We start from the raw sequence: 22,740 nt of genomic DNA on the forward strand, positions 1-22,740 counted from the left end.
GCAGAGGCCGCGGGCCCAGGAGTAGGGGGAGAAGCCAAATCTGAGACGCGCACCACAGCCTGGCTCTCAGACGGAGGGGTGCTGGCGGGGCTGTGGGGTGAGCTGACTTCCCCCTAGCCCTTGGAGAACCTCCTTTGGAAACATTCAAGTGTACGGATCATGTTACTTTAAATTACGGTGATCTCGTCCTTGGTTTATCATTAAAGGATGGTGGTAGTAAAATGATGTTCTCAGACGGAAGAGCCACTGAGCCCTAGAACCCTAGCAGGAACCTCCGTGTGGGAGGCATTTCTGTGACCCAGCTCTGAAGCTGGGAGCTTCCCCGGGAGCACGTTCACGCTGGCCGGCGGCCCTTCGTGTCTGGCCAGTGCTAGGGTGACGGGAGGGGAAGGGACAAGCCAGGCAGGCCCACCCAGCGCCCGGCGCCGCGCTGGAGGGTAGTGAGCCGGTCGTTTTCCCCCCAGGGTTCGAGGAGGCGGCCAGCGAGGAGTTGGAGCCTGAAGAGGAGGCGGTGGCGGAGAGTGCGAGCGAGGAGGACAGTGAGGCGCTGGACGTGGTGTCCAGCGAGGAGCTCGACCTCTTTAGTGACGACGAGCCCAGCGAGGGCGCTAGCCTGGGCGGGGGCGAGCCCCCCAGTGAGGACTTGGAGTTCATCTCCAGTGAGGACGAGGCCAGCCCGGGGGACCCGGAGGAGCTCCTCGAGGAGTGTGAGGAGCTGCTCAGTGAGGACAGCGGGCCTGAGCCCGAGGCCCTGCCGCTGCCCCGTGGGCAGCCTGCTGAGCAGAGCCTCTAGAATAAAGAGTTTGTACCACCTGTGCCTGACGGCTCCCTGCGGCCCCGAGGGCACTGGGGGCTTGGGAGGGGCAGCGGACCCGAGGCCGGCGGTCTCCCGCTGCTCTGGCCGCTTCAGACGGCTGCTGTGTCTTCGCATGGGGTCTTCTCTGCACGTCTGCGTGTCCCTCCTTACGTGGACAGGAGTGACGCGGGACGGGGGCCTGCTTGTCTGCAGTGGCCCTGCCTCCTGCCCGAGGTCAGGGTCGCGGGCCATCGTTGGGGGCCCTGTGCATCCTGTGGTGTGTATACAGTCATCTGCTCAGCTTGGAGGCAGCATGGTTTGGAAGCAGGCACTGGTGAAGTTGTGCTGCTGAGAGAAGCCACAAGTGGGAAAGCGTAGCCTGTGGCTGTGGAGGTAGGGCAGGTGTGATGACCCCTCCCGGGGGGGCACTCCCCTGTGGCTCAGTGACTGCGAAGGCCCTGTTGAGCCCCTCTTTCCTTGGGGGAGGGGTGCTGGCCTGGCCCGGCCCATCAGTGGCTGGGACCTCCTGGGGGTGGAGCTGCCGTTTCAGGACAGTTCTGTGCGGGTCGGTGCTGGGCAGATGAGCCTTGTGGTCCTGCCGCCTCTGCCCTTGACAGGGAGAGGAAAGGCTTCCGAAAAGGCCACTCTCAGAGTTGTTTTCTGGGTCACGAGAGCAGTGTCCGGGCCCCAGGCTTTGTATGATCTCCCTGGGAATCCAGAGTTGGTTTTGAGACTTTAATGGCCTTCCTGGCTCCCCCATGGCGGAGCTTCCCGAGTCCATGCAGGAGTCCAGGTAGGACTCCTTCCTCCTGGCACAGTGGTCCCTGTGGCTGAGGGTGGTGGGCTGTCCTGCCCGTAGGTTGGGGGAGGGCGGCTCCCTCACAGGTCCTTGGCGAGGGGTAGAGTTGCAGGTACCCCGGCCTCCGTTGCGACTGAAATAGGGGGTTTGGATCCCTAGTGTGTGCTTGGCATCCTTGGCTTGGATGGGTTTTTGTAACTGTTGGAAAATACAGTGTTCCAACTAGACCTGTAGCATAACTAGAAACTAGGTTTTGTAATAAGCTGTGTGCACAGCTGAAAGCATGATGTTCATTTGGGGAGTGTCAGTTCCGGGGCTGCCGTGCACTGCCAGGCACCACCCCGATGCCGGGTCAGCCGTGGAGAAGCGCCCCGAAGCCCTCCTGCCAGGGTCCCAGCTGTGGGTCACCCATGGCTGTTTCTGAGTCACTTAGGTTTGTTTATTTCAGATTCTTTTCAAATATGTTGTTTTCTGCTTCTGAATATGTGAGAAGAAAACGTTATGAACTTTGAGTTGTTGCGAAGGAGTGTTCTGATCTTGGCTTGTGGCGTTGGGGTTAGTGCAGATGGGGTGATCGCACTGGAGTGTGTCTGCTGTCTTGGCCTTTGAGTTTCACGTGTCGCTCTTTGCTCAGGGTTGCTGTGGCTCAGCATTGAGACTAGTGGAGTGGCCTCTTTTCTTTGTTTGAAATGCTCAGGATGCTTGTTAAGAGTTTGTGGTGTTTTCCTTTGTTGTGCAGTTGTGTGTGTGTGTGTGTGTGTGTGTGTGGCCTGGGGACTGGGTGGTGAGCTCCGTGAGGACAGGACCTGCAAGCCTTCGCTGAGTGCTCTCGGTCAGGCCCTTAGCTCTGCTCCTGGGGGCATGTATGGCTCTAAACATTTTTCAGTTTTTTCCTTAAGTCTTCTTACATGTATGTACTTGTGTAAACATTTGGAACACGTTTTGTGTTATTTTTTCATAGCATTCGGTTAATGTATTTTTTGTCATAAGTGTGACATTATTACTTAGGTGTTTTGCAAGCATCACCTTAGTGGATTTGGTTTGGTGTTTCTGAGAAGAGCAGGACCGTGTAAGATTGCAGAGGAGTGTTTATCCAGGACACCTGGAACAGGGACCCAGAAGAGTTAAGTCTTTGTTAACTTAACAGGCTGGACATGGGCCTGTTTCCGTGTGTCTGCATCCCATGATGCAGCGTTGTTGCAGGAAAGGACCTGGCTGAACACACGTGCGCTGTGACCAGGGAGGTGGCTCTGACAGACTTGTAAATTCTGCGTTTAGGGTCTCCCGAGAGACAGACCCAGCAGGGTGTGCCTCCCTCTCTCTGTCAGAAGTTCAGCGTGATCATGGGCTTGTTTGATCACGGACACACACCTGCCAGATCTGCAGGCCCATGTCCCGGTCTGACTCCAGAGGCCATCAGGCTGAAGAGCCAGCAGCATTCCAGGTCAGAGGCTGGCGGCCGGGAGAAGGCTCTCATGTTGTGGGAAGCGTTGGCCTTGTGGTCTGCTCAGCCCACGTGTGATGGGAGGGCCCATTCACACTGGGATGGCAGTCTGCTCCACGCGGCCGGCTGATCCACACATTCCTCTCATCCGAGAACACCTTTGAGGTGGCCCCTTCACTGGACACAGAATTTGTCAACTCCTTGACATCTACATGCGCCATCTCCTTCAACCATAATTCATCTCCAGCAGACCGTGGCAAGATCATAATTGAGCCAAACTTGATAAGAAGCGTGCGTGTCGTGGAGAACACGCTGATTTTCCCAAGTAGGAGGTGAGGTCCGGGCGTCAACCTCTCCTGGCGGGGCCCTGCTGAGACTCTGACAGAGCCGCGTTTGCTGTGCTGTGGCAGGGTGTAAGCGGGCAGGAAGACACAGCTGTGTGCGTAGTATGAGCATGTGCGCAGCGGCCCAGATCGCAGCGGCAGGCTGCGGCTCCCGACAGGACCGTGCCCTCACCCGCGGCAGTGCCGCGGCTGGCGGGCCGGTTCTGGGCGCCACGGGGAGTGACGTCGAACAGGTCCTTGACAGCGTGTTCAGTTACGTTGTGTCTGATTCAAATTTACTTACAAGATACATGCAGTTTTTACCCCTTTTACCCTCAAAAATAATAACCATACAGACTGAACATGAGAATTGGGAAAACGTAAATGAGGTAAAAGGACGGAGCGGGACCATCCTGCGTCTTGTCACCAGTTGAAAGCCCGCTGTGAGTGCTTTTCAGATGTTAGAGTGGCGATGTGTGCTTTTTCTAAAGCTTAAACCTGATGACCCTTCAGAAACCTTCATTTAACATGCTCTCCATTTGTATATGGGAAAATTACGTAATTAGGTAATTTTCAGTTTTCACTATAAAAGCTTGGGGGCCCTGTAGTAAGTTATTTCCGTGTCTGATGAGTTGATGTCCATGAAGTAGATTGAATTGCTGGATGAGAGCGTCTATTAATTAACTATTGTCTTGAGCTTGGAGGCTGAGGGTTGTGAAGGCTTATGACGTGCTCAGTCACGTCCGCTTCTTTTGTGACCCCATGAACTGTAGTCCGCCAGGCTCCTCTGTCCATGGGAATTCCCATGGAGAAGAATACTGGAGTGGGTTTCCATTTTCTCCTCCAGAGGATCTTCCTGACCCAGGGATCAAACCCACATCTCCTCCGTTGGCAGGCAGATTCTTTACCACTGAGTTGCCTGGGAAGCCCACAAGCTCCGTGCCACCTCTTCTCCACACCTGGAGTGCTGGCCTCAGCGTGGCTCCCGCTCACACATCATCATCACGACTTTTTAAAAAAACTTGTTTTTAGTGTCACCATGACTTACAGATGAGCCTTTTCATTTTTCGGGTTAACTGTTTTGACTTTAATATCTGAAATTACACGTTCAAATTCGGTGGCTACTGGAATTGTAAAAATCCATATTTAGGCTGTATAATAGAAATGCGTGCAAGGTAAAAGACTTCAAAAATGAAGGAATACAAGAAAACAAAAAAATGTAACTGAAAACCCAACTGGCCTTATTCTTGTAATGTTACTCAACTATGTTTTGAAGTAGCTTCTGAAGAAGGTGATTTTATAATTACAAAAGTTCATTTAGCTTCATGTAAACAAATTAAAACCATTTAATGGTGGTATCAAACAGACACTGGTTTAAGTTGGTCCCAGGAGTTTTGTTACGAGTCTTTGAAGGTTTCAGTTGCTGTATGAGCCTTAAATTGTAACTAAACGAATGGTTAGGGCAGTAATGAAAGGAGCGCTGCAGGAGGACGCAGACGGTGATTGTTGTAAACTCGGGACCTGCGGAGACCGTGGCTTAGGAGCTCTCGCAAGGGCAGTGAGTGTCTGAGGCTGCCCACGTGGCTCTTGTTGAGAGTGCGACCACACCGAGTCAGACTGCACTCGCCACGTCTGTGCCCTGACCTGGTGGCTGTGACAGGTGTGTAATCACCTGATGTCTTGTGACTGGATGGACGGAAAGCGTGTCCGTGTCGCCGTGTAGACCCCTGATGAGGATGAGGTGAAAAGCAACTTAATAGAACACTTGGATTTTGTGTGAACAGGATGAAGTCTCTCTAGAGATTTCTAAAACGTTTTAACTTTAAAGTTTATGATTAAACTTTGTATTTATACTTCTAAATATGGTAATAACGGCACTGATAGCCATGTTCACAAAGGAGCTGATAGAAGCGACTTTCTGCAGCTTGAGTCTCACATGGCGGCACTTACTGTGGAACGCGGGGCCTGCGGCTCAGAAGCAGCAGCCCCGGGGCCTGTCCTGCCGACGGCAGCACCTGCCTCCCAGCGCTGCCCGGGCCCCGGCTGCCCATGGGGCTGCTGGAGCAGTGTCTGCCTTGGGCTGGTTCCTGTTCGGTCCCCCTCCCTCTCCTACCTTCTTTCTAGGTCTCTGAAGAAGGCGCCAGTGACCGTGCTTTCTAATGCCTGCTTCTTCAGGCCTGCTTTCCTGCACTGTTAACTGCTCTCTTAAGAAAGGCTTGTAGTTTTTCCACCTGCTTCCCCGTTCCCACTCTGAGCGTTCCTTCAGCTCGGGTCTGCCTCCGGTCATTGCCAGCTACCTGGGGGCTTCCCAGTCATGGTCGCCCGTGCACGCCGGTGCCCTGTGAGCCGCAGTCCTACTTGGCCTTGTGCTCACGACCTTGTCCTGCTCACTGTTCTGTTCCTTTCGCCACTCAGATGCATGAATTTCCTGCTTTGATCACGCTTGCCTTGGTTTAGAAATAGGCCATGCCGGTTCTCTTGCTTCTGTGTCATGGGTGCTTTTCTCTTAACCATCTGTCAGGTGTCCTTGCTTTTATTTCTCAAAGAATTCCAATTTCCTAGAAAAAATACAGCACTGATTGATTTCATAGTGAATTTAATAGGGAACCTCAGTGAATTTTAAAAGTTTGTATAATTCATGTTTTCAGTAAGTGCTCATTGATTGGTAACCACCACCAGAAAGAGCTCCGTGTGAAGAGCTCTGCTCGCAGCTCTCTGCCCAGGTCTGTGGTGCGTATTGATGACCTTGAGCTTTATGCTGGGGCACATAAAGCTTTGACGTGTTCTGTTTTTAGATGAGTCTCGGAAACCGCAGTAAAGCCTCAGGTTAGATGGACTGTGGTGCTCTGAAGGTGAGCTGCGCTGTGGAGAAGCTTTGCTCCTGCTGGAACAGTGTCAGGAGGCATTGCTCACATTCCCTTTGCAGCTCTCCTGTGGAGAAGCACCCTGGGTCAAGGTTTCACTAAGCACTTCTGTTTCTTTTTAGAAGACCCGTTTGAGGACTTCTTTGGAAATCGAAGGGGCCCCCGCGGAAGCCGGAGCCGAGGCACGGGCTCGTTCTTCTCTGCTTTCAGCGGATTTCCCTCCTTTGGAGGGGCGTTTCCTTCCTTTGATACAGGTACTACACCCTCAGACTTAGCCTGGTGTCTGAGCAGACGCCAGTGGAGGCTCCTTTCATTCAGGGCGCTTTGCGGTGTGCGCACGCCTTTTGTGGAACAGCTTAGAGCTGCCACTGTGTGTGTGTATACAAATCTTTGCTTAGTAACCCACATTTCCCCCCCTAATTTTCCAAAGAATGTTATACTTGAGAACCTACTTCAAATCTTAACTATTAAAGGCCAGTATTTAATGAAATTCTTGGTTAAAAGGAGTGAGGTTTGGGGATAAATAACTGAAATAAGTTAGATAATCTCATTAAATCCTTTTTAGTCTAACCTCAGCAGTTTAAGAAAAAAAATAAAGGTGTCCTAGGAGAGTCCAAGTTGATGGCATCAGGAGCTAAGGCTGTAGTAGGGCCTGTGTGTGCCACGCAGAGTCTACTGGTGAGGTTTGGTGCATGGCACTGGCTGGCGACTGGAGGCCATTCATCAGCTGGAGTCGGGCACGCAGCCTGGCGCAGCCGCATTTCACGTGGAGAGTTGGAATCTCAGCTCCTCTATGATGCTCGCCCAGTGCCTCTGTCTGTCCTGGGCCTCCCTTGTGTGTGTGTCCCGCGCTCTGTGGGCAGCACAGGGGATGTAGCTCCCAGACCCTGCCCCCTGAAGCCAGGGGGGCTGTGTCACCCAGGGCAGGTGCAGCTGTGCTTTCCTCCGGCAGGCCCCCTCCTCAGATGCCACGTAGTGTGCCAGGACTTAGGGAGAGTCAGAGGAAGCTGGGCAAACCTGTCAAAGAGTATTTCACTTAAGGCGTGTGTGTGGCATGCAGTCCTCCCCTTTAAGGAGCCGTGGGGAGGGCGTGTTTCTCCCGTAAGGGGCGTTCAGGATGGGGCAGGCAGCGGGCTCTCCAACAGGCAGAGCAGCCTCAGCCCCACCCAGAGTGGACTCGCTCTGTTGAGACTCTGAGAGTCAGGGTTTCGTGTCTTAGGTGGCACCTCACAGCTGAGAATTAGTCCATGAACTCCAGACCCATACTTCTGGTAATTGTGGTATTCTTGCTAAAGTTACTTCAGCTTCCTGGCAATTCAGGTTTGTGTCCCCTGTGGTCCCACTTAGAGGAGCGTGTTGGGTGTGCCGGTCAGTGGCGGCGTTCGCTCCATCCTGTGAGATGCGTGGGGGCAGGGTGCTGGCCCGTCAGTAGGGGAGGTGCCCGGGCGGCCCCGCAGGCTGTGCAGGGCCCAGCTCCACGGGGGCGCGGGTCTGCTTCCCCGGGCTGGCCGCGCGTGCTGCGCTCGTCCCTGACCCCTCTGCTGTCTCTTACAGGGTTCACTTCCTTCAGCCCGCTAGGCCACGGGGGCCTCACAGCGTTCTCCTCCTCCTCGGCCTTCGGTGGGAGTGGGATGGGCAACTACAAGTCCATATCGACGTCGACGAAAGTGGTGAACGGCAGGAAGATCACCACCAAGAGGTGCGGGCCCGGCGTGTGTCCTCACGCGTAGGTGTGGGGGCACCAGTGCCACCCCGGAAGGGCAGGGTGTCTGGGCCGTCTGTCCAGCCTCCGATCAGAGCTTGTCCTCTGAGATGCCTGCCTCACGCCCCGCGTTAGCCGCCGCCCCGCGTGCTGCGGCGAGTGATGCGCTGGAGTGGAAGCACAGCCACTGCAGCGCCTTGCGCGTTTGCTGGCTGGCGCCTGCGTGCAGTCACCCGTCAGGATGTTGGCTGCAGCCACAGCGTTAGTGGCCTCAGGTGTATCCGGGGCAAGTCCTCGAGAGATGCGCATTCAGGCTCACACACACGTCGACTTATTTCATACGACGATTCTAAGATGTGTTTTATCCCCCTTGCCTCCCCTCCCGCAGGATTGTCGAGAATGGTCAAGAAAGGGTGGAAGTTGAAGAAGACGGCCAGTTAAAGTCCTTGACGATAAATGGTAAGGAGCAGCTGCTGCGCTTGGATAACAAGTAGCTGGCCGCACGCGCGTAGCAGAACCCTAACTCTGGCACGCGCCATGCGAGGATTAACAGGAACATTTTTTTGAAGATTTCAAACGAACTCGACTTTCAGTATAACTGTACCTAATCTAAAGTATTTATACACAGCTCGTCGGAGCCCTGTTTGTCATAGACTTTTGAGTTTACTGTTGGGACCACGTAATAGGACCATTTTATTGTCTTTAAAATTGTTGTAAATCTCTGTATGCACTTTGCTTTTTATTAAACGTAATCCACGGTGGCCGTGACTCTTGCGTAGACTAACACCAGCACGGACTGCTCTTCCACTGTGTTTGAAACGTGAGCCGAGTCGTCTCAGCTGCTGTGAAGCTAACATTGCCAGGATGACTCTTCCACAAAATAATCTCAGTTTTTTTCAGTATTTAGTAGTGACGATATTAATACATTAATGGTAATACATTTCTGGTTTAGTGTGCATTGAGGATGTTTTCCAGTTGTGCATGAATGCTGGCAACTTAGTAAGTTTTGACAATTGTTTAAATATGTAATGTTAAGCTTAGGTTTAAAAAAGTTAAGCTGGTAAACTGGGTCTTTGTCATTTGCTTTTAAAAAAAAAAAAGAAAATAAATGCAAATGTGTTCGGTGCATTCTTTCCCGAGTGGGGCCTGCCCTCCTGTGTGTGTGTGACTCCGTGCCTGGGCTCCTGGAGTTCTTCGTTCTGCGTCTGGATGCTGAGGCTGACCCTGGACCTTATTGACGTCTGTTCTTTGATGTATTTGGAGAGTGTATGAAAACTCCCTGTTGATGTGGAGTAATGATTAGCAATTTATTGAACATTTCTTCAGGGAGGGCAGAACCAGCTGTCCACCCTCCCACCCTTCCCAGTTCTCTAGGCTGTGTTTGATGCCAGCTCATTGAAAGGTAGCGTGCCTGGGAGTCTCGTGATGGTGCTGGCACGGGCAGACATCAAGGTGTTTTCTTTCGTTTTTTCTATCAGTGTGATCTGTCATGATGACCACTGATAACTGGAATTCCAGCCAGAGGGATATTACACAAGAGCTAGCTGGTCTTTTTACTACCCTACTCAAAGTTTGTTTTGAATCTAAACAGTGTCAAACAGCTCGAAGAAGCTATTTAAAGAAGCATTGCATACTTGAATGTAAGTATGGGAAGACAGCTGCAGCTAGGAAGACAAGGAAGGGGTGGCCGTGCGGCTCCGTCTTAGCACCCGGGGCCGCGAGGAGGCGGGTGTGGGTGGTCGCGCTGTGAAGTCCGCCCGGCCGATGGCCTGGCCCGGGGGCCGTGCTGCGTCTGTGCTGTCAGCCCAGACGTGGCTGGCCTCAGTCACTCAGGGAGAGGGTCCCGGCACTCGAAATTGGTGTCTGACGGGTGGGATGAACTGCTGAGGAGAACAGATTCAAGGCCGCTTGGGGACACCAGGGCAGTTAAGAGGAGTCTGGTGCGCCCCTCAGCGGTCCGGGTGCCTGAGAGCGCATCCCTGGGCTGGCCGGGTGCGCAGGAGAAGAGGGCCGTCTGTTGGCGACGGTGCTCTGGGGGCGCCACCGTCAGACGGCCACCGTCCCCGCTTGGGGAGTCGCCAGTGTTGGCATCACTGCGGATAGGCCCATCGGTGATGCGGGCGGAGAGCTTGGCCTTCTTCCCGGAGCCCGGGACGCGGGCGGGTTGGTGTCTGCAGCCTCGGGCCCCGTGCTGGGATGAGGCTGTGCGCGGGGCAGGCTGCTGGGTGCGGCGCCGCCAGTGGCCCCAGCCCCGCGAGCAGCGGCTTCTGTCTTCGCACGGCTGCTCATTGGCCGGTCCCTGTACTCACGGTTAAAGGTCTTCCTGGAGCCCCGGGGCTCCTTGCAGGAGGAGACTGGGCCCTGCTCCCCCCAAGGCTGCTGGTGGCCGTGCTCCAGACTGTCTCGTTGCCTGTGCACTCTGTTCGCGAGAAACCCCTGCCGTGCGGGGTGGAGGTCTTCGTGGAGCCCTTGGAGCCCAGTCTCAAGGGGACGGCGGTGCCGCTGTTCCCGCGCTCGCTCACGCTGTTTTTCCTTCCTCGTCTCCCCTCACCGGCTGGGGGTCGCTCAGTGACAGTGGGTGCCTCCTCCCCGTCGTTCCGGGCTCCAAAGGTTCCGGTTTGCGTTCCGAAGCCCAGTCAGGGTTTCTGTGTGATACGGACGATCCCGGCGTTCACGCCTGCTCCCCTTTCTTCCTCCCGATGGTCCATGCAGGGCACATTGTGGAGGTCTGCGGAGACAGCTGTAGACTCCCCGCAGCTAGCCCCTGTGCCCCATGTCTGGTCTGCCGGGGTCTCGGCCACTGTTCGTGGGACAGCATCGTTCCTCTCGGTTCTCACTCCCTCGTCTGCTGAAGCCTCGCCCTTCCTGCCTGGTCACCCACCAGCTGTCCTTGGCCTCTGCAGGGGCGGTCTTGTCACCAGAATCCAGCAGAGAATCCAGCAGCAATTTTCTAATCAGTTGTTTCTGGTCTTGTTTCTCAGTGGTTAGTCATCAGGAAGTTCACAGACAAGACAGAGGTGACCACTACAGTTTCGGGGGGCTTTGGAGCCAAGATTGTTGAGTGAATTTGCTCCCTTGTTGCTGTGTGGTCTGGTTGGGGTTGGACTGCATGTTTGTGACCCATGGCCTTTTGCTTTAAACCCCAGATCCTGCCTGCCTTGAGTGATTCTCGAGGTGGTTGCTGCTTTCAGAGTGGTTGGTTTAGTGACGCAGGTGTAAAGGCATAGGCCTAAATCATCGGTTTCTTCCTCCGTCATCTTTGGCTGCATCCTTTAAGTCTGAGGCTTGTTTCTATAACTGCTCATGTGGTGACTTTTCATCCTTGTCTCGCAGTCCTTGCAGTTGTGATGAATTGAGTTGCTAGATGGAGATTCAGTACTGAGTGTGACCAGCAATGAAAATGTGGTAAGACATTTTTTTTTCCCTGTTTTTTGGTGACTAGTCATACTGTCTTGCTATCTATCAAGGTCAGAGGAAGGGAGGTCACGGCAGCTCTTTCTCTGAGAGCAGGAATCTCGGCATCACGGTGATGAGGGGTGTGCAGGACTAGGCCTCGCTGGGACTCGGCAGCGTCGTCCTGTCAGTGAACGGGGGGACTGGGCCTCAGAAGGCCCGTTGCTTGCTCTCTGCTCACGCTCTGTCCGCCCATCTGACCAGACTGCCCCCCCCGGGTCTTGACTGAGGTTTAAACTGGGCAAGGTGTGCGCCTCGTGGAAACCGTGGCTGGACGTCTTCCCCTTTGCTTCTGATGCGGTTCTCAGAGTCGTCTAATGCATCCCAGCCACCGTGGAGGACAGACCCCACGAGGGTGGGCCAGCCGTTCCTGCTCTGCCTCCCCGCGTGGGCGCTGGGCCTGCCCGAGGGGTCTGTTGTGGTCAGCATGGTGCCTGCCCCCCTCAGGGCTCACTCCTGCAGCCTGGCAGTGCTGCCCGTGAGCTGGCCGCCTTGTCCCCCAGGCCTCCCACCCCCGTGACCCCCGTGTCCGGCGTGGGAGGCCGGGGCGCGCCTCTGGTGTGCCGTTCCGGTTCTTTGGACCACTGCATCGTTGGTGGCGGTGGGTAGGTCTCACAGCAGATACCGCAGCAGATTACGCATCGGCTGTCTCTCCCCACAGAGGGCTCATCTGCCCCTGGAGGGGCGCCCGGCCCATGGTGTCCTGCACCCTCCCCGCCCTCTCCCTCCGGCCTGGTGTCGGGGGAGGCCCAGGAGCAGGGGAGTGAGCGCAGGCTGCAGGCCCCTGGGCCCGGGAGCGCTAGAGCGGGCGCAGCGTGGCCTCCCCTCTCCCTGCTCTGCGGGGACTGTGCTGCCTCCTGGGGATGTGGGCGCCCTGCCCCCGCGGAGCCCCACTCGGGCGGGTGCTCAGCGGCGGGCGCCCACGAGCCCTGGGGCGGCCTGCCTCGGTGGAGGGTGCTCAGCCCTCGGCCTTCTGGGGCCTTCCTCGTCCTGCGGCCGCCCCTCCAGCCAGAGCCCCCAGGCTGGAGAGTCATCTTCGCGTCAGGCTTCTCCTGTTCTTTTTTCCAATGATTGAGGTGTATCCGTGATTTTAAGGATCAGTACACAGGATGTTTTAGTTCGCACGCAGTTGCTCCTGTGTATGGGAAGTCTAAAGAGTCACGTACCTGTGATTCTTTTTTAAGCAGTAATAGCAAGTGACTTTCCAGATTAAAATTGGGAGTCATAATTTCCTTAAAAGGATGTCAGGTACCAGCACCTTGAGAAGTGGCCAGACTGTTGGCCTGAGTCCAGCGGCTGCCCAGTGTACTCCACACGCGCTCTGCTAGTCACGTGTACATGTTGGTCGACCCCTGGATGGACAGCCCAGCACCGTGGGGTGGAGGTTAGCACTGAGGCGCGGGCGGGAGGTGGGGGTAGAAGTTACTTAAAATAGTCCACCCAGGAGCTGTGTGATGTGTGATACGCCAGGTACTGGGCTTCCCAGGTGGCTCAGCGGTTAAAGATCCCCCTGCCGACTCATGGGCTGCAGGAGACGGGAGTTCGATCCCTGGGTGGGGAAGATCCCCTGGAGAAGGAAGTGGCCACCCAAGCAGTATTCTTGCCTGGAAGGGAGTTCCATGGACAGTGGAGCCTGGCGGGCTGTGATCCCACCACCTTTGAAATGTTTGCTGACATTCAAAAGCAGTCTTTTCTGTTTGCACCAAAAAAACACCCCACGTGATTTGACCTCTTGAAGAGCATTCACACTTTAAAGTGGAGTGGAGTGGACTTGCCTTCTAACTAAAGATGCTCCTGGAGCTCCTACAAGGACGGTGCGTTCACCCAGGGTTGACAGCACACCCAGGTTGCCTGAGAGGGAGCCAGGCCCCCGTCGGCGTGGCTGTGCCTCTTCCAGGCCAGTGCAGGCAGGCCCTGCTGGCCTTTGCTGCTGCTGTCTTCCTACGCTGACGAGCTTTCCCCTCCCTGGAGCCGGCAGCCCGAGGCCCTGCTGCGTGTGGAGGCGACGCGGAGCCCAGAGCTGGGCGGGAGGAGAGGTGGTCTTTCCGAGTCCTGGCTCTGCGGCCCTTCTCTGGGGGCTGCGTGAGGGGCCCGAGTGCAGCTGACATGGGCTCGAGTCTGAGGAGGTCAGGGAAGGCTCCTGTAGAATCCGGGGCCTGGCTGCTGGCATCGCACCACATGGGGTCCGGGTTCCGGTTGCTTCTGGAACGGCTGTGGCCCCACGGGTGCGGCTGGGGCAGCTGTCCAGCCGTGGTCTGCTGGTGGCCGTGGGCACCCATCACGGCCCCGCCCCAGGACTTGTGCCGCCTGGTGAAGCGTGGACGTTCGCTTGTTCTGTGACCGTCCAGGTGTCTGCGTGGGGTGGTGGTCCTGTAGGAGAGGTCCTGCTGAACTTGGCGCCTGGACAGCGTGGAGTAATCCGGGCGTGGACGCATGTGCGTTGAAAGGTGGTGGTCGTTAGTTACCTCCCGCAGGGAGTGGGGAGTTCCTCACGCACGAGCGAGTCCCGTCTGTGTGCGGTTCGTGGTGGGATGACGCGGAGCCTCTGCTGGAGGGTGAGTATCAGGCACCCGTTTCCTGCAGTCGTCCTCAGATCTCAAGAGGTGCCTGTTCCATCATCCTTCGCTGTCTGCCTGCCCTGAAAGTCATCTCCCTTTTTAGTTGTCACGTGTTCATTTGACTGAAAACTGTGTTGTGTTTGGTTTGGTTGAACGGCGTACATGCTGTGCATCTGAACATTCTGTTTTTTTTTCATGTATTTTCACTTGTATTTGTCCGTGTGTGGCTTTGATTATTTGGAACATTGGTATGTGTTGAAGTCACCCAGCTTGCTCCCAGACTTCTTGCCCGGGTTGGCATCCCTGAAGTCTTGTGTGGTGTGCCCCCGTCGGGGATCCTTGCCTCGTCCTGTCCTCTGGGTCTTCTTCCCCTGGCTTGCACGGTCAGTGTGGTGCCTGCGGGCGGGGTGTTCTGATGAAGTGCCTGCGAGTTCCTTGGCACATATTTGCTAGTCTATGTAATACAAGTTTTTAAAAAATGTATTTAATGGATATCAATATTAAACTAGACTCACTCATTTTGAGATTTTTACGTGGTTTAAATGGTGTCTCGAGAAAAGTCAGATTTTGTGACCATGGATGGGGCCCTGCAGCAATCAGTCCGTCCTCTGATGGTTTATGTTGGTCAGTGTCTGTGGGGACGGCCTTTGGTCATCCTCTGGAGAGCCCCACTTCCGCCTGAGTGCAGACTGAGCTGGGGAGGGCCCAGGCTGCCCTCTCAGGTGCTTAGGGCCCCTGGCTGTTCACACCAGAGGGGGCGTCCCACCTACCACCTTCCCAGTCCTGCCTAGCCCTGACCCAGCTTCTCTTGGGGCCTCTTCCAGCCGTGTGGCCCCAGGCGCCAGCCAGCCATCTTTGTGGGAGGCGGTGTGGGCCTGGGGGCCTGGGGCTCTGCAGGTGAGGGGAGGGGACTCAGCTAGTGGGGTGGGCGGGGCAGGGCCTCTGGCCTGGGGCTCTGTGGGCCGGGGAGGGCCTTTGAGGCCTGGGGGTCTGCAGGGGAGGGGAAGGGGCTCTGCGGGGGAGGGGAGGGGCTCTGCGGGCTGGGGCTCCGTGGGGGAGGGGAGGGGGCCCTGTAGGAGAGGGGAGGGGGTTCCATGGGAGAGAGGAGGGCCTCTGGGTTGGGGGCTCTGCAGGCTGGGGCTCTGTGGGGGAGGGGAGGGGGCCCTGTGGGAGAGGGGAGGGGGTTCTGTGGGGGAGAGGAGGGGGCTCCGTGGGAGAGAGGAGGGGCTCTGGGTTGGGGGCTCTGCAGGCTGGGGCTCCGTGGGGGAGGGGAGGGGGCCCTGTGGGAGAGGGGAGGGGGCTGTGTGGGCTGGGGGCTCTCTGAGGGGAGGGCAGCGGCTCTGTGGGGGGTGGGAGGGGGCTCTGGGCGAGCCTCTGGGCTCCCGCCCGGCTGTGTCCCCTCTTGCCGGGTGCGTGGGGGCCTGGACGGGGGCCGGGCGCCCTCGGGCAGACCCAGTGGGGCAGGCTGGCCTCCGCCTTCCTGGTGGCCGTCCCGTGGGCCTCCAGCGGTCCACCCGAGGTGTGTGAGCGGTGGGCCCGTGCCTGGAGTAGCCTGCGGTGCACGGACGCCCCTTGTGACGAGCCCCGCAGGCTCTCGGGCGAGGGGGGCACACGTGGGGGGCTGCCTCAGGGCAGGGTGAGAGGGCACAGGGCCTCTCCTGAGCTCAGCGCTGCCGGGGCGGCCGGCCCCCTGGGGCGTTGGTGGCGTGGATGCCCTGCAGCACTTGGGTTGGAGTGGCGGGATGGGAGGCCCTTGCTGTGGCCTTGGCCTCCACACCCATCCGCGTCCCTCCTGCCCCAGCACGGGCGCCCTCCCGACTCCTCCGTGCCGCCGCCTGCCTTCCCGGTCTGCCTGTGGGTGAGGCCTGTGCCCTGTGTCTCCTGGCCCCAGTCTCCTGGGGCCAGCTCCCTCCCCGCCCCCGTGGGTCTGTGTCCCTGCCCGGGGCTGTGTGTGAGCCCATGCCGCAGGGCCAGCGCTGAGCCCCGTGAGAACGGCACATAGCAGGCCCTGCACCCTGGGGTCCTCTTCAGGCCGCTGGTGCATATTTGGGTGTTTGAGTAATCCAATGTGTGTCAGTGGGATTCCTGATGTGGGGAAGCATGGGATTAACCCTGCCCCATCCCCTCAACACAGAAGAGCAAAAAGCAGCCACCACCAAGGCCTGGGGGGGTTGTACATATTAGGAAAAAGTGACTCTGTTTTTACACGAGGAGGTTTGCTTTTATTTGCATGTTATCAGCCAGATTCCTGCCTGTGTTGGGGCTCCATTTGAGGAAAGAAGTGAAGCGTTTGGGGTCCTGGCTGTGTGCGTGTGGCTGCTGCTGGGACATTCCCCTCATAGCTGCTCGCTGACTTCACCGAGCTTCCGCACAGGGACTGGTAGGTCGCGGTTTGTGTTGAAATGTTATCTCCCTTGGTGCCACAGGGCAGGATATTTTCTGGTGTGTGTTTAGTTTCCCAAGTGAAAAGGATGCAGGACGGGTAACCCACGGGGCTTCAGTTCCTGCGCGTTAGCCGTTCATTCCTGCACAGGGAAAAGGCTAGCAGAAGGGACCCCAGAACAGTCCACTCTGGGTGGTTGAATTGGACGTGACTGACTTTCCTTCGAGTGACGTGCTTTGCGTTTACGTAGTAAGTTGTTGAAACAAAAAGCACGGTGAATATCACTGGAGAGGAGTGTCTCATGTTGTATGGAAAGCGCAGAAGCTGTAGAAAGAAGCCAAGGTGTGGTTGGTTTTCAGCAGCTGTGATGTTAGGTGTGGGGTGGGATGGCAGTGGCCGCCATCACTTGCTGGTTTAAACTCCTGGAATTTTAGGTTGTACCACAGGGGCGGTGCGTGGACTCGTGAGGATGTTGGTGCCGTGCCGTGGTGGGTGGGTTGGTGGGGGGCTGTCCCCTGCAGGTGTTGGGTGGCCTGCAGTGGGAGCCTTCAGTGGGGGCACTCTGCGTTCCGTGACCCTTGGTGGACAGCGTGCTTTTTCTGGAAGAGGTTTCTGTTCGGCGAGGAGCAGCCCTGGGCCATCATTGAATTGTCCACAGCAGGCCTCGGGGTCGTCCCGGGGCCGGGGTCGTGGGTGTGGAGGGAACCCCAGGGAAGGAGAGATGGATGCCCGCTGTGTGGGGCCCTGGCCCTGAGTGTAGCAGTTGAGCATCGTGGGGCCCAATGCTGTGACTCAAAGTGCAAGACTCCTGGCTGCAGGCGTTTCCTGGCGGTGGGGACAAGTCTGGGGTTTGGGGCCACCCTGTCCTTAGGGAAGAGCCTCTGTCGGCCTCCTGGGCAGCGTCTGCCGTCGGGAGCTGCAGCCCAGGCGCCGTCATGGTGGCGGGGGTCTCGGGCAGCGTGTCTCCTCTCGCACTGGAGTCAGGGCCGCTGCGTGTGTTCCACCCTCCTGCCACCTGAAATGAGGGCCCTGAGTGCTTCCCCGGAGCGACCAGGCCTCTGAGGACCGGTTGCCCCTGTGAGAAACAGGCCCTCCAGCCCAAAACCGAGGATGAGCTCGGAGACCCGCGGCGCGGCAAACGCAAGACTCAGTGACGGTCCCGCAGATCCGGCGTCTCAGCAGTGCAGGCACACCCCGGAGTCTGTTTCCAGGCGCCAGCCCCCGTGGGCTGAGTGCGGGGGGGTGAACGGTCTTCCCAGGCCTGGCAGAGGCTCGTCCCCTTGCGGCTTGGGGCACCTCTGCTGCCCTGAGCTTTCCCAGGAAGGAGCCGTGTCTGTTCTAGCCCTGGGGCCAAAGGGGTTGGGGGCTGGCTGGCCCTGGACCTGCTCTGCCTTTGAGCAGAGACCTACGGGTCCTGTCCAGCGGCGAGTGGCTGGGGCCCTGGGCCTCCCGCCCTGATGGGGATGCACGCAGCCCTGGGAGCGGGGGCAGGTCTTGCAGGAGGACATGGGTGCTGGGGAGGCTGTGGGCACGAGGCCAGGGCAGCGTGACCGGGAGCCACAGAGTAGACACGGGCGAGGCAGCCCTAGCTGTCTGCGGTGCCTCTGTCTCCAGCGCTGGCCCTGCCTCTACCAGGAGTGTCCTGTGCCCCCTTGGGGTGGGGCGTCTGGCTCCCGGGCGGGGAGTGGGGCACTGGCATCCGCGGCCCCGGCCGCCCTGAGGGCAGAGCCGTCTCTGCTCCAGACGCCGCTGCCCTGGGAGAGTCTGGAGACGTCTGGGGCATCGGCTCGGAGCCTGGGTTGGGGGCGCACATGCCTGTTGTTGGGGACCTTGCAGACCCCTGCCATGCGTGTTCGTGGCCGTAGGGCAGCTCCCGGGCTGGGCCTGGCTGCGGCACGTGGAGACCCGGCAGAGGCTGGCCTTGGCTCTGAGACGCCAGCTGGGCCCATGTCCGCCGTGCTGCTGCCCCTGGGGGCTTGTTTCTCTGGCTCAGAAGCCATGGGAGGCACGAGCCCTCTTAACCCGGGCCTGCTCCCAGCTGCGGTCACAGCCTGGGCCTCGCGAGGCGGGCTTGCCAGTGCCCAGGGTGTGCAGTGAGCTCACTCTGGGGAGCACTGTGTTCTAGAGCGGTCTCTGTCACCTGCCGCTGAGCACGGTTTTGAGGATGGTGGTGGTTCAGTCGCTCAGTTCTGTCCGACTCGGCAACCCCGTGGACTGCAGCACACCAGGCCTCCCTTTCCTTCACCGTCTCTGGAGTTTGCTCAAACTCATGTCCATCAGATCCATGATGCCATACAACCCATTTCATTCTCTATCAGTCCCCTTCTCCTGCCCTCAACCTTCCAGCATCAGAGTCTTTTCAGTGAGTCAGCTCTTCACATCAGGTGGCCAGAGGATTGGAGCTTCAGCATTAGTCCTTCCATTGAGTATTCACAACTGACCTCCTTTAGGATGGATTTGTTGGATTCCTTGCAGTCCAAGGACCTCTCAAGAGTCTTCTCCAACACCACAGTTCAAAAGCATCAATTCTTGGGCTCTCAGCTTTCTTTATAGTCCAACTCTCACATTAATACATGGAAAAACTATAGTTTGATTATTTGGACCTTTATCAGCAAAGTGATGTCTCTGCTGTTTAATACACTGTCTAGGTTTGTCATAGCTTTTCTTCCAAGGAACAGCATCTTTTAATTTCATGGCTGCATTCACTGTCTGTAGTGATTTTGGAGGTCAGGAAAATAGTCTCTCACTGTTTCCACTGTTTCCCCATCTATTTGCCATGAAGTGATGGGACCGGAAGCCATGATCTTAGTTTTCTGAATGTTGAATTTTAAGCCAGCTTTTTCACTCTTCCCTTTCACTTTCATCAAGAGGCTCTTTAGTTCCTCTTCACTTTCTGCCATCAGGGTGGTATCATTTGTGTCCACTCTGAGGTTATTCCCTGGCATCAGCTGGTAAAGAATCGCTTGCAATGCAGGAGACCTGGGTTTGATCCCTGAGTTGGGAAGATCCCCTGGAGAAGGGCATGGCAACCCTCTCCAGTATTCTGGCCTGGAGAATCCCCATGGTCAGAGGACCCTGGTGGGCTACAGTCCATGGAGTCAGAAAGAGTCGGACATGGCTGAGCGACTAAGCACCCAGCCGGCAATCTTGATTTCAGCTTGAGCCTCCTGCAGCCGGGCGTTTCGCATGATGTCCTCTGCATCTAAGAGGATGGTGGCCTCGTGTTTTGTAAACCTGTTAATGCCCAGTGTTACTTTGCGTGTAATGGTGGGTTCATAATGAGCGCTTGCGAGGACATACATGGAAGGATCTCTTTCAGAAAGTACCCAGCGGAACTACTGGGAAGAAGTTCTCAGTATGCATGTTTCTTTCTCTCCAGCACCCCCCACCCCCGCCCCGCCGAGGACCCTCTCCTGGCGCGTGACACAGGTGGGATTTTAGGGGAACCTTGTGGGGTCAGCGACATGACCGCCCTGCTCCAGACCCAGGGCCTTGGGGCTCCTGACTCTGCGGGTGGCCGGCCCGTGGGGCCGTGAGGAGCCCAGCCGTGCAGGTACCACCGCTCATCAGGGGCTCCCGGAGGCCACGCCCCCTCTGTCGCCCCTGCACGGTGCCCGGTTCAGAGAGCCTGTGGCCTGGTGCTTGTGAGAGATGGGGCTTCATGGCGGCAGGCGGGAGGGTGCCAGGAGTCGGGTGTGAGCCTGGGGGGTGCCTGGTCAGCACAGCACATGCCCCTTGCCGAGCTGGGTGTGCCCCTGGGGTGGGGGAGGGCGCCCACCCTGCGCGCGCGAGTGCACGAGCTGCCCTGGGCTCCAGCCCTGAGGGTGCGTCTGCGCCCTGGTGGGGGGTCAGACGGCCATCTGGATGCCGAGAGGACCCTGGGGCCCAGGAGGGTCTTCCCTTTGCCCATAGAGGGTCCCGGTCTTTGGGGGGCTCGCCAGACCCTGAGCCCTGGAGTGTGTTCTGCGCCGTGTGCCTTTGTAAAAATAAGAGCAGCTGTCGAATTTAAACATGTTTTTCATCTTATTTATATGCCATGGGGCACACGGGATCTTAGTTGCCTGACTGGGGACCGAGCCCTCTCCCCTGCAGTGGAGTGGAAGGCTGGTGTCCTGACCACGGGACGGGGGGCACCCTGTGTGCTCCGCGCGGCGGGCCTGGTGTGTCCAGACAGCTTCGTGCCCAGACAGACGGCAGGTGCAGCCCCGAGGAGGTGCTGGGGCCGGGAGGGGATCCGTGGCTCCTGCAGGGCCCCCCTGCCTGTGCACTGGTGCCTGTCCAGAGCAGACAGGCATCCCGTGTGCGGCCTGGCAGGCTGGCCTCGCCCTCACACAGAGGCGCGGTGGGATTCCCTGAGCAGGACGGGGCTGGGGGAGCCCCGCCTCTTCCTGCACAGCTGACGGGCCCTGGGGGTCCGAGGTGGGTACCGGCAGCAGGCTGGCCCCCAGGATGCCCACCCTGCCACATCCAGGCCGTCGCGGGCACGCGGCTGCCCAGTGTGAGCCTGTCCAGCACCTGGGCACTTGGGCCCCACCTGGCGGCACGGTGTCCCTGCAAAAGCACGTTGAAGCCCCCAGGAGTGGTCGGCCAGCCGCTTCCTGCCTGGTGGACTGGAGCCCTGCGTGGGCTTGGGGGCGACCCTTAGCTGCAGGGTCGGGCCACCCGCCTTCCCCCACTTGCGTTCCGTGTGGATTGGAGGTCGCGTCTCTGTGATGGTCGTGTATTAGCTGTGGCTCTGGGGCCCCCTCCCCCGGAGTGCTCCACGTGTTTGGGGGTCATGCCTGTGTCTGTGTGCTGGACCCCGCAGCCCCCAGGCCCCCGGGAGCTCCCAGCCCTGCTCTGCCCGGGCCCCTGCACTCAGGCGCTTTCCTCCTGCAGATGGCCGTGTCCCAGAGGCGCTCTGTTCACGCACACAGCCCGTGTCCCCACCGTGCTGGCGACCCTTTGGGGGTGGTGAGGCAGCCCTGCGCAGGCGGGGGGCGGGGGTGAGGGCCACAGCCAGGCCTGTTTCCTCAGCCAGTGCCCCTTGGGGTGGACGTCTGCTGTGAGAGTGGCCAGGGCCCCACGCTGACCACCAGGCGCCCCTCCCTGCCACCAGGCCTGCATGTGTGTTGCTGGAGGGGATCGTGGGGCTGGTGGAGGCCTGCCCCAGGGGCTCACCAGGCCTGCGGGGTGGGCAGAGGCTTTGCAGGGCGTGCGTCCGCTCAGGAGCCCTGGAAGCACAGGCCCCGGGTCTGGGCTCCCCAGCGTCCGCCTGTGTCTGGAAGGTGAGCATCTGTGCTACTGGAGGAGGATTCCTCGGCCGGGGCAGGTGTGTGGGGTTTGGGGAGGAGGCGCGTCTGGAGAAGACAGAGGCAAGGCCCCGCGCCCCTGCCCAGCACCGAGCCCGGGGCCTGGGGACCAGTTACCAGGGCAGCAGCAGCTGTGCTCGCAGCCCCGTCGAAAGAGCAGGGCTTTCATTTCGGGAGCATCGTGGTCCTCTTGTCCTCCCCCAGGGCAGGGGGACTGGAGTAGGGTCTGCGGTGGGCGGGGCAGTCGAGGGGGCACAGGCATGGATGACCCCGTGGGGCTCGCAGGCCGGCAGGGGCTGCGCGCTCACCCTTGGGGGGCACAGAGGTGCCACCACCCCCCGGGGTCCCCATTTCCCACTGTTACTGGGCTGCTGGCAGCCGTGCCCTCAGGTAGGGTGCTGCGACTGCAGAGAAGGAAGCGGGAAGTTGCTCGGTGGTGGCTGCCACTTGTTTTCTTCTGGTGTTCCTGGTGTTCGATCACATGCAGAACTTCCTCCTATTTTTTAAAAGACTGATAGAAACACAACCTCTGAGCGCGGAGGCTCGGGCTCGGCCGTGTGTCTGCCGTGACAAGTGACCCTGTGCGCGGGTCCTTGGCTCAGAGCTCCAGCGGCGCTCCGGCCTGAGCCGGGGACGTGGGGAGTCTGCCGCCTCCATCGCGGCAGGGCCCACGGCCAGCCCTGCCCTCTCCCCGGGGCGATGCCTGCGCAGCACGGCCCCGCCGTCGCCCCGGGGTCGGCGGGGGGCTTTCGGGAGCCTTGAGCACGGCGAGGCCCAGCCTGGTTCCCCCTTTCTCTCCGCGAGGCTCAGCTCCGGCCCCGCAGGCGCGAGGACGCGGCCCCGGCCCGGCTCACGCGCGTCTCGTCCTTTGCTTTCAGGTGTGGCCGACGAGGACGCCTTCGCGGAGGAATGCCTACGACGAGGCCAGAGCGCGCTGCCCGCCCAGCCCGCCAGCTCCAGCGCCCGCTCGCTGCGGCCGCCGCGGCCCGCGCCCCCTCCCCGGCCGGCGGCGCACGCCGCGGGGGAGGACGAGGACGCGCCGGGCGCCTTCTGCGCAGGTGTGCACCGGGGCCCCGCCCCCCGGCCGCCGCGGGGCCCCCGAGGACAGAGACGCCTCCTGTGCTGCT

At 58.7% G+C, this 22,740-nt stretch overlaps 1 protein-coding gene across 5 annotated transcripts in view; it reads left to right on the forward strand.

The window, feature by feature from the left end:
• DNAJB6 (DnaJ heat shock protein family (Hsp40) member B6) overlaps nt 1-22,740 on the forward strand; it is a 51,277-nt gene that overhangs the window by 25,394 nt on the left and 3,143 nt on the right. For 2 of the 5 annotated variants that reach the window (XM_055591384.1, XM_055591383.1), the window contains 4 exons: nt 6,349-6,480; nt 7,781-7,925; nt 8,317-8,387; nt 22,492-22,671. In XM_055591384.1, coding sequence (XP_055447359.1) covers nt 6,349-6,480; nt 7,781-7,925; nt 8,317-8,387; nt 22,492-22,671 — 528 coding nt within the window. Of the gene's footprint in view, nt 1-464; nt 824-6,348; nt 6,481-7,780; nt 7,926-8,316; nt 8,388-22,491; nt 22,672-22,740 lie in introns of those variants that run through there. The other 3 variants (XM_055591386.1, XM_055591387.1, XM_055591388.1) reach the window with 3 other exon arrangements.

This window comes from Bubalus kerabau, chromosome 8 (genome assembly GCF_029407905.1).
Source record: "Bubalus kerabau isolate K-KA32 ecotype Philippines breed swamp buffalo chromosome 8, PCC_UOA_SB_1v2, whole genome shotgun sequence".
NCBI lineage: Eukaryota > Metazoa > Chordata > Mammalia > Artiodactyla > Bovidae > Bubalus > Bubalus kerabau.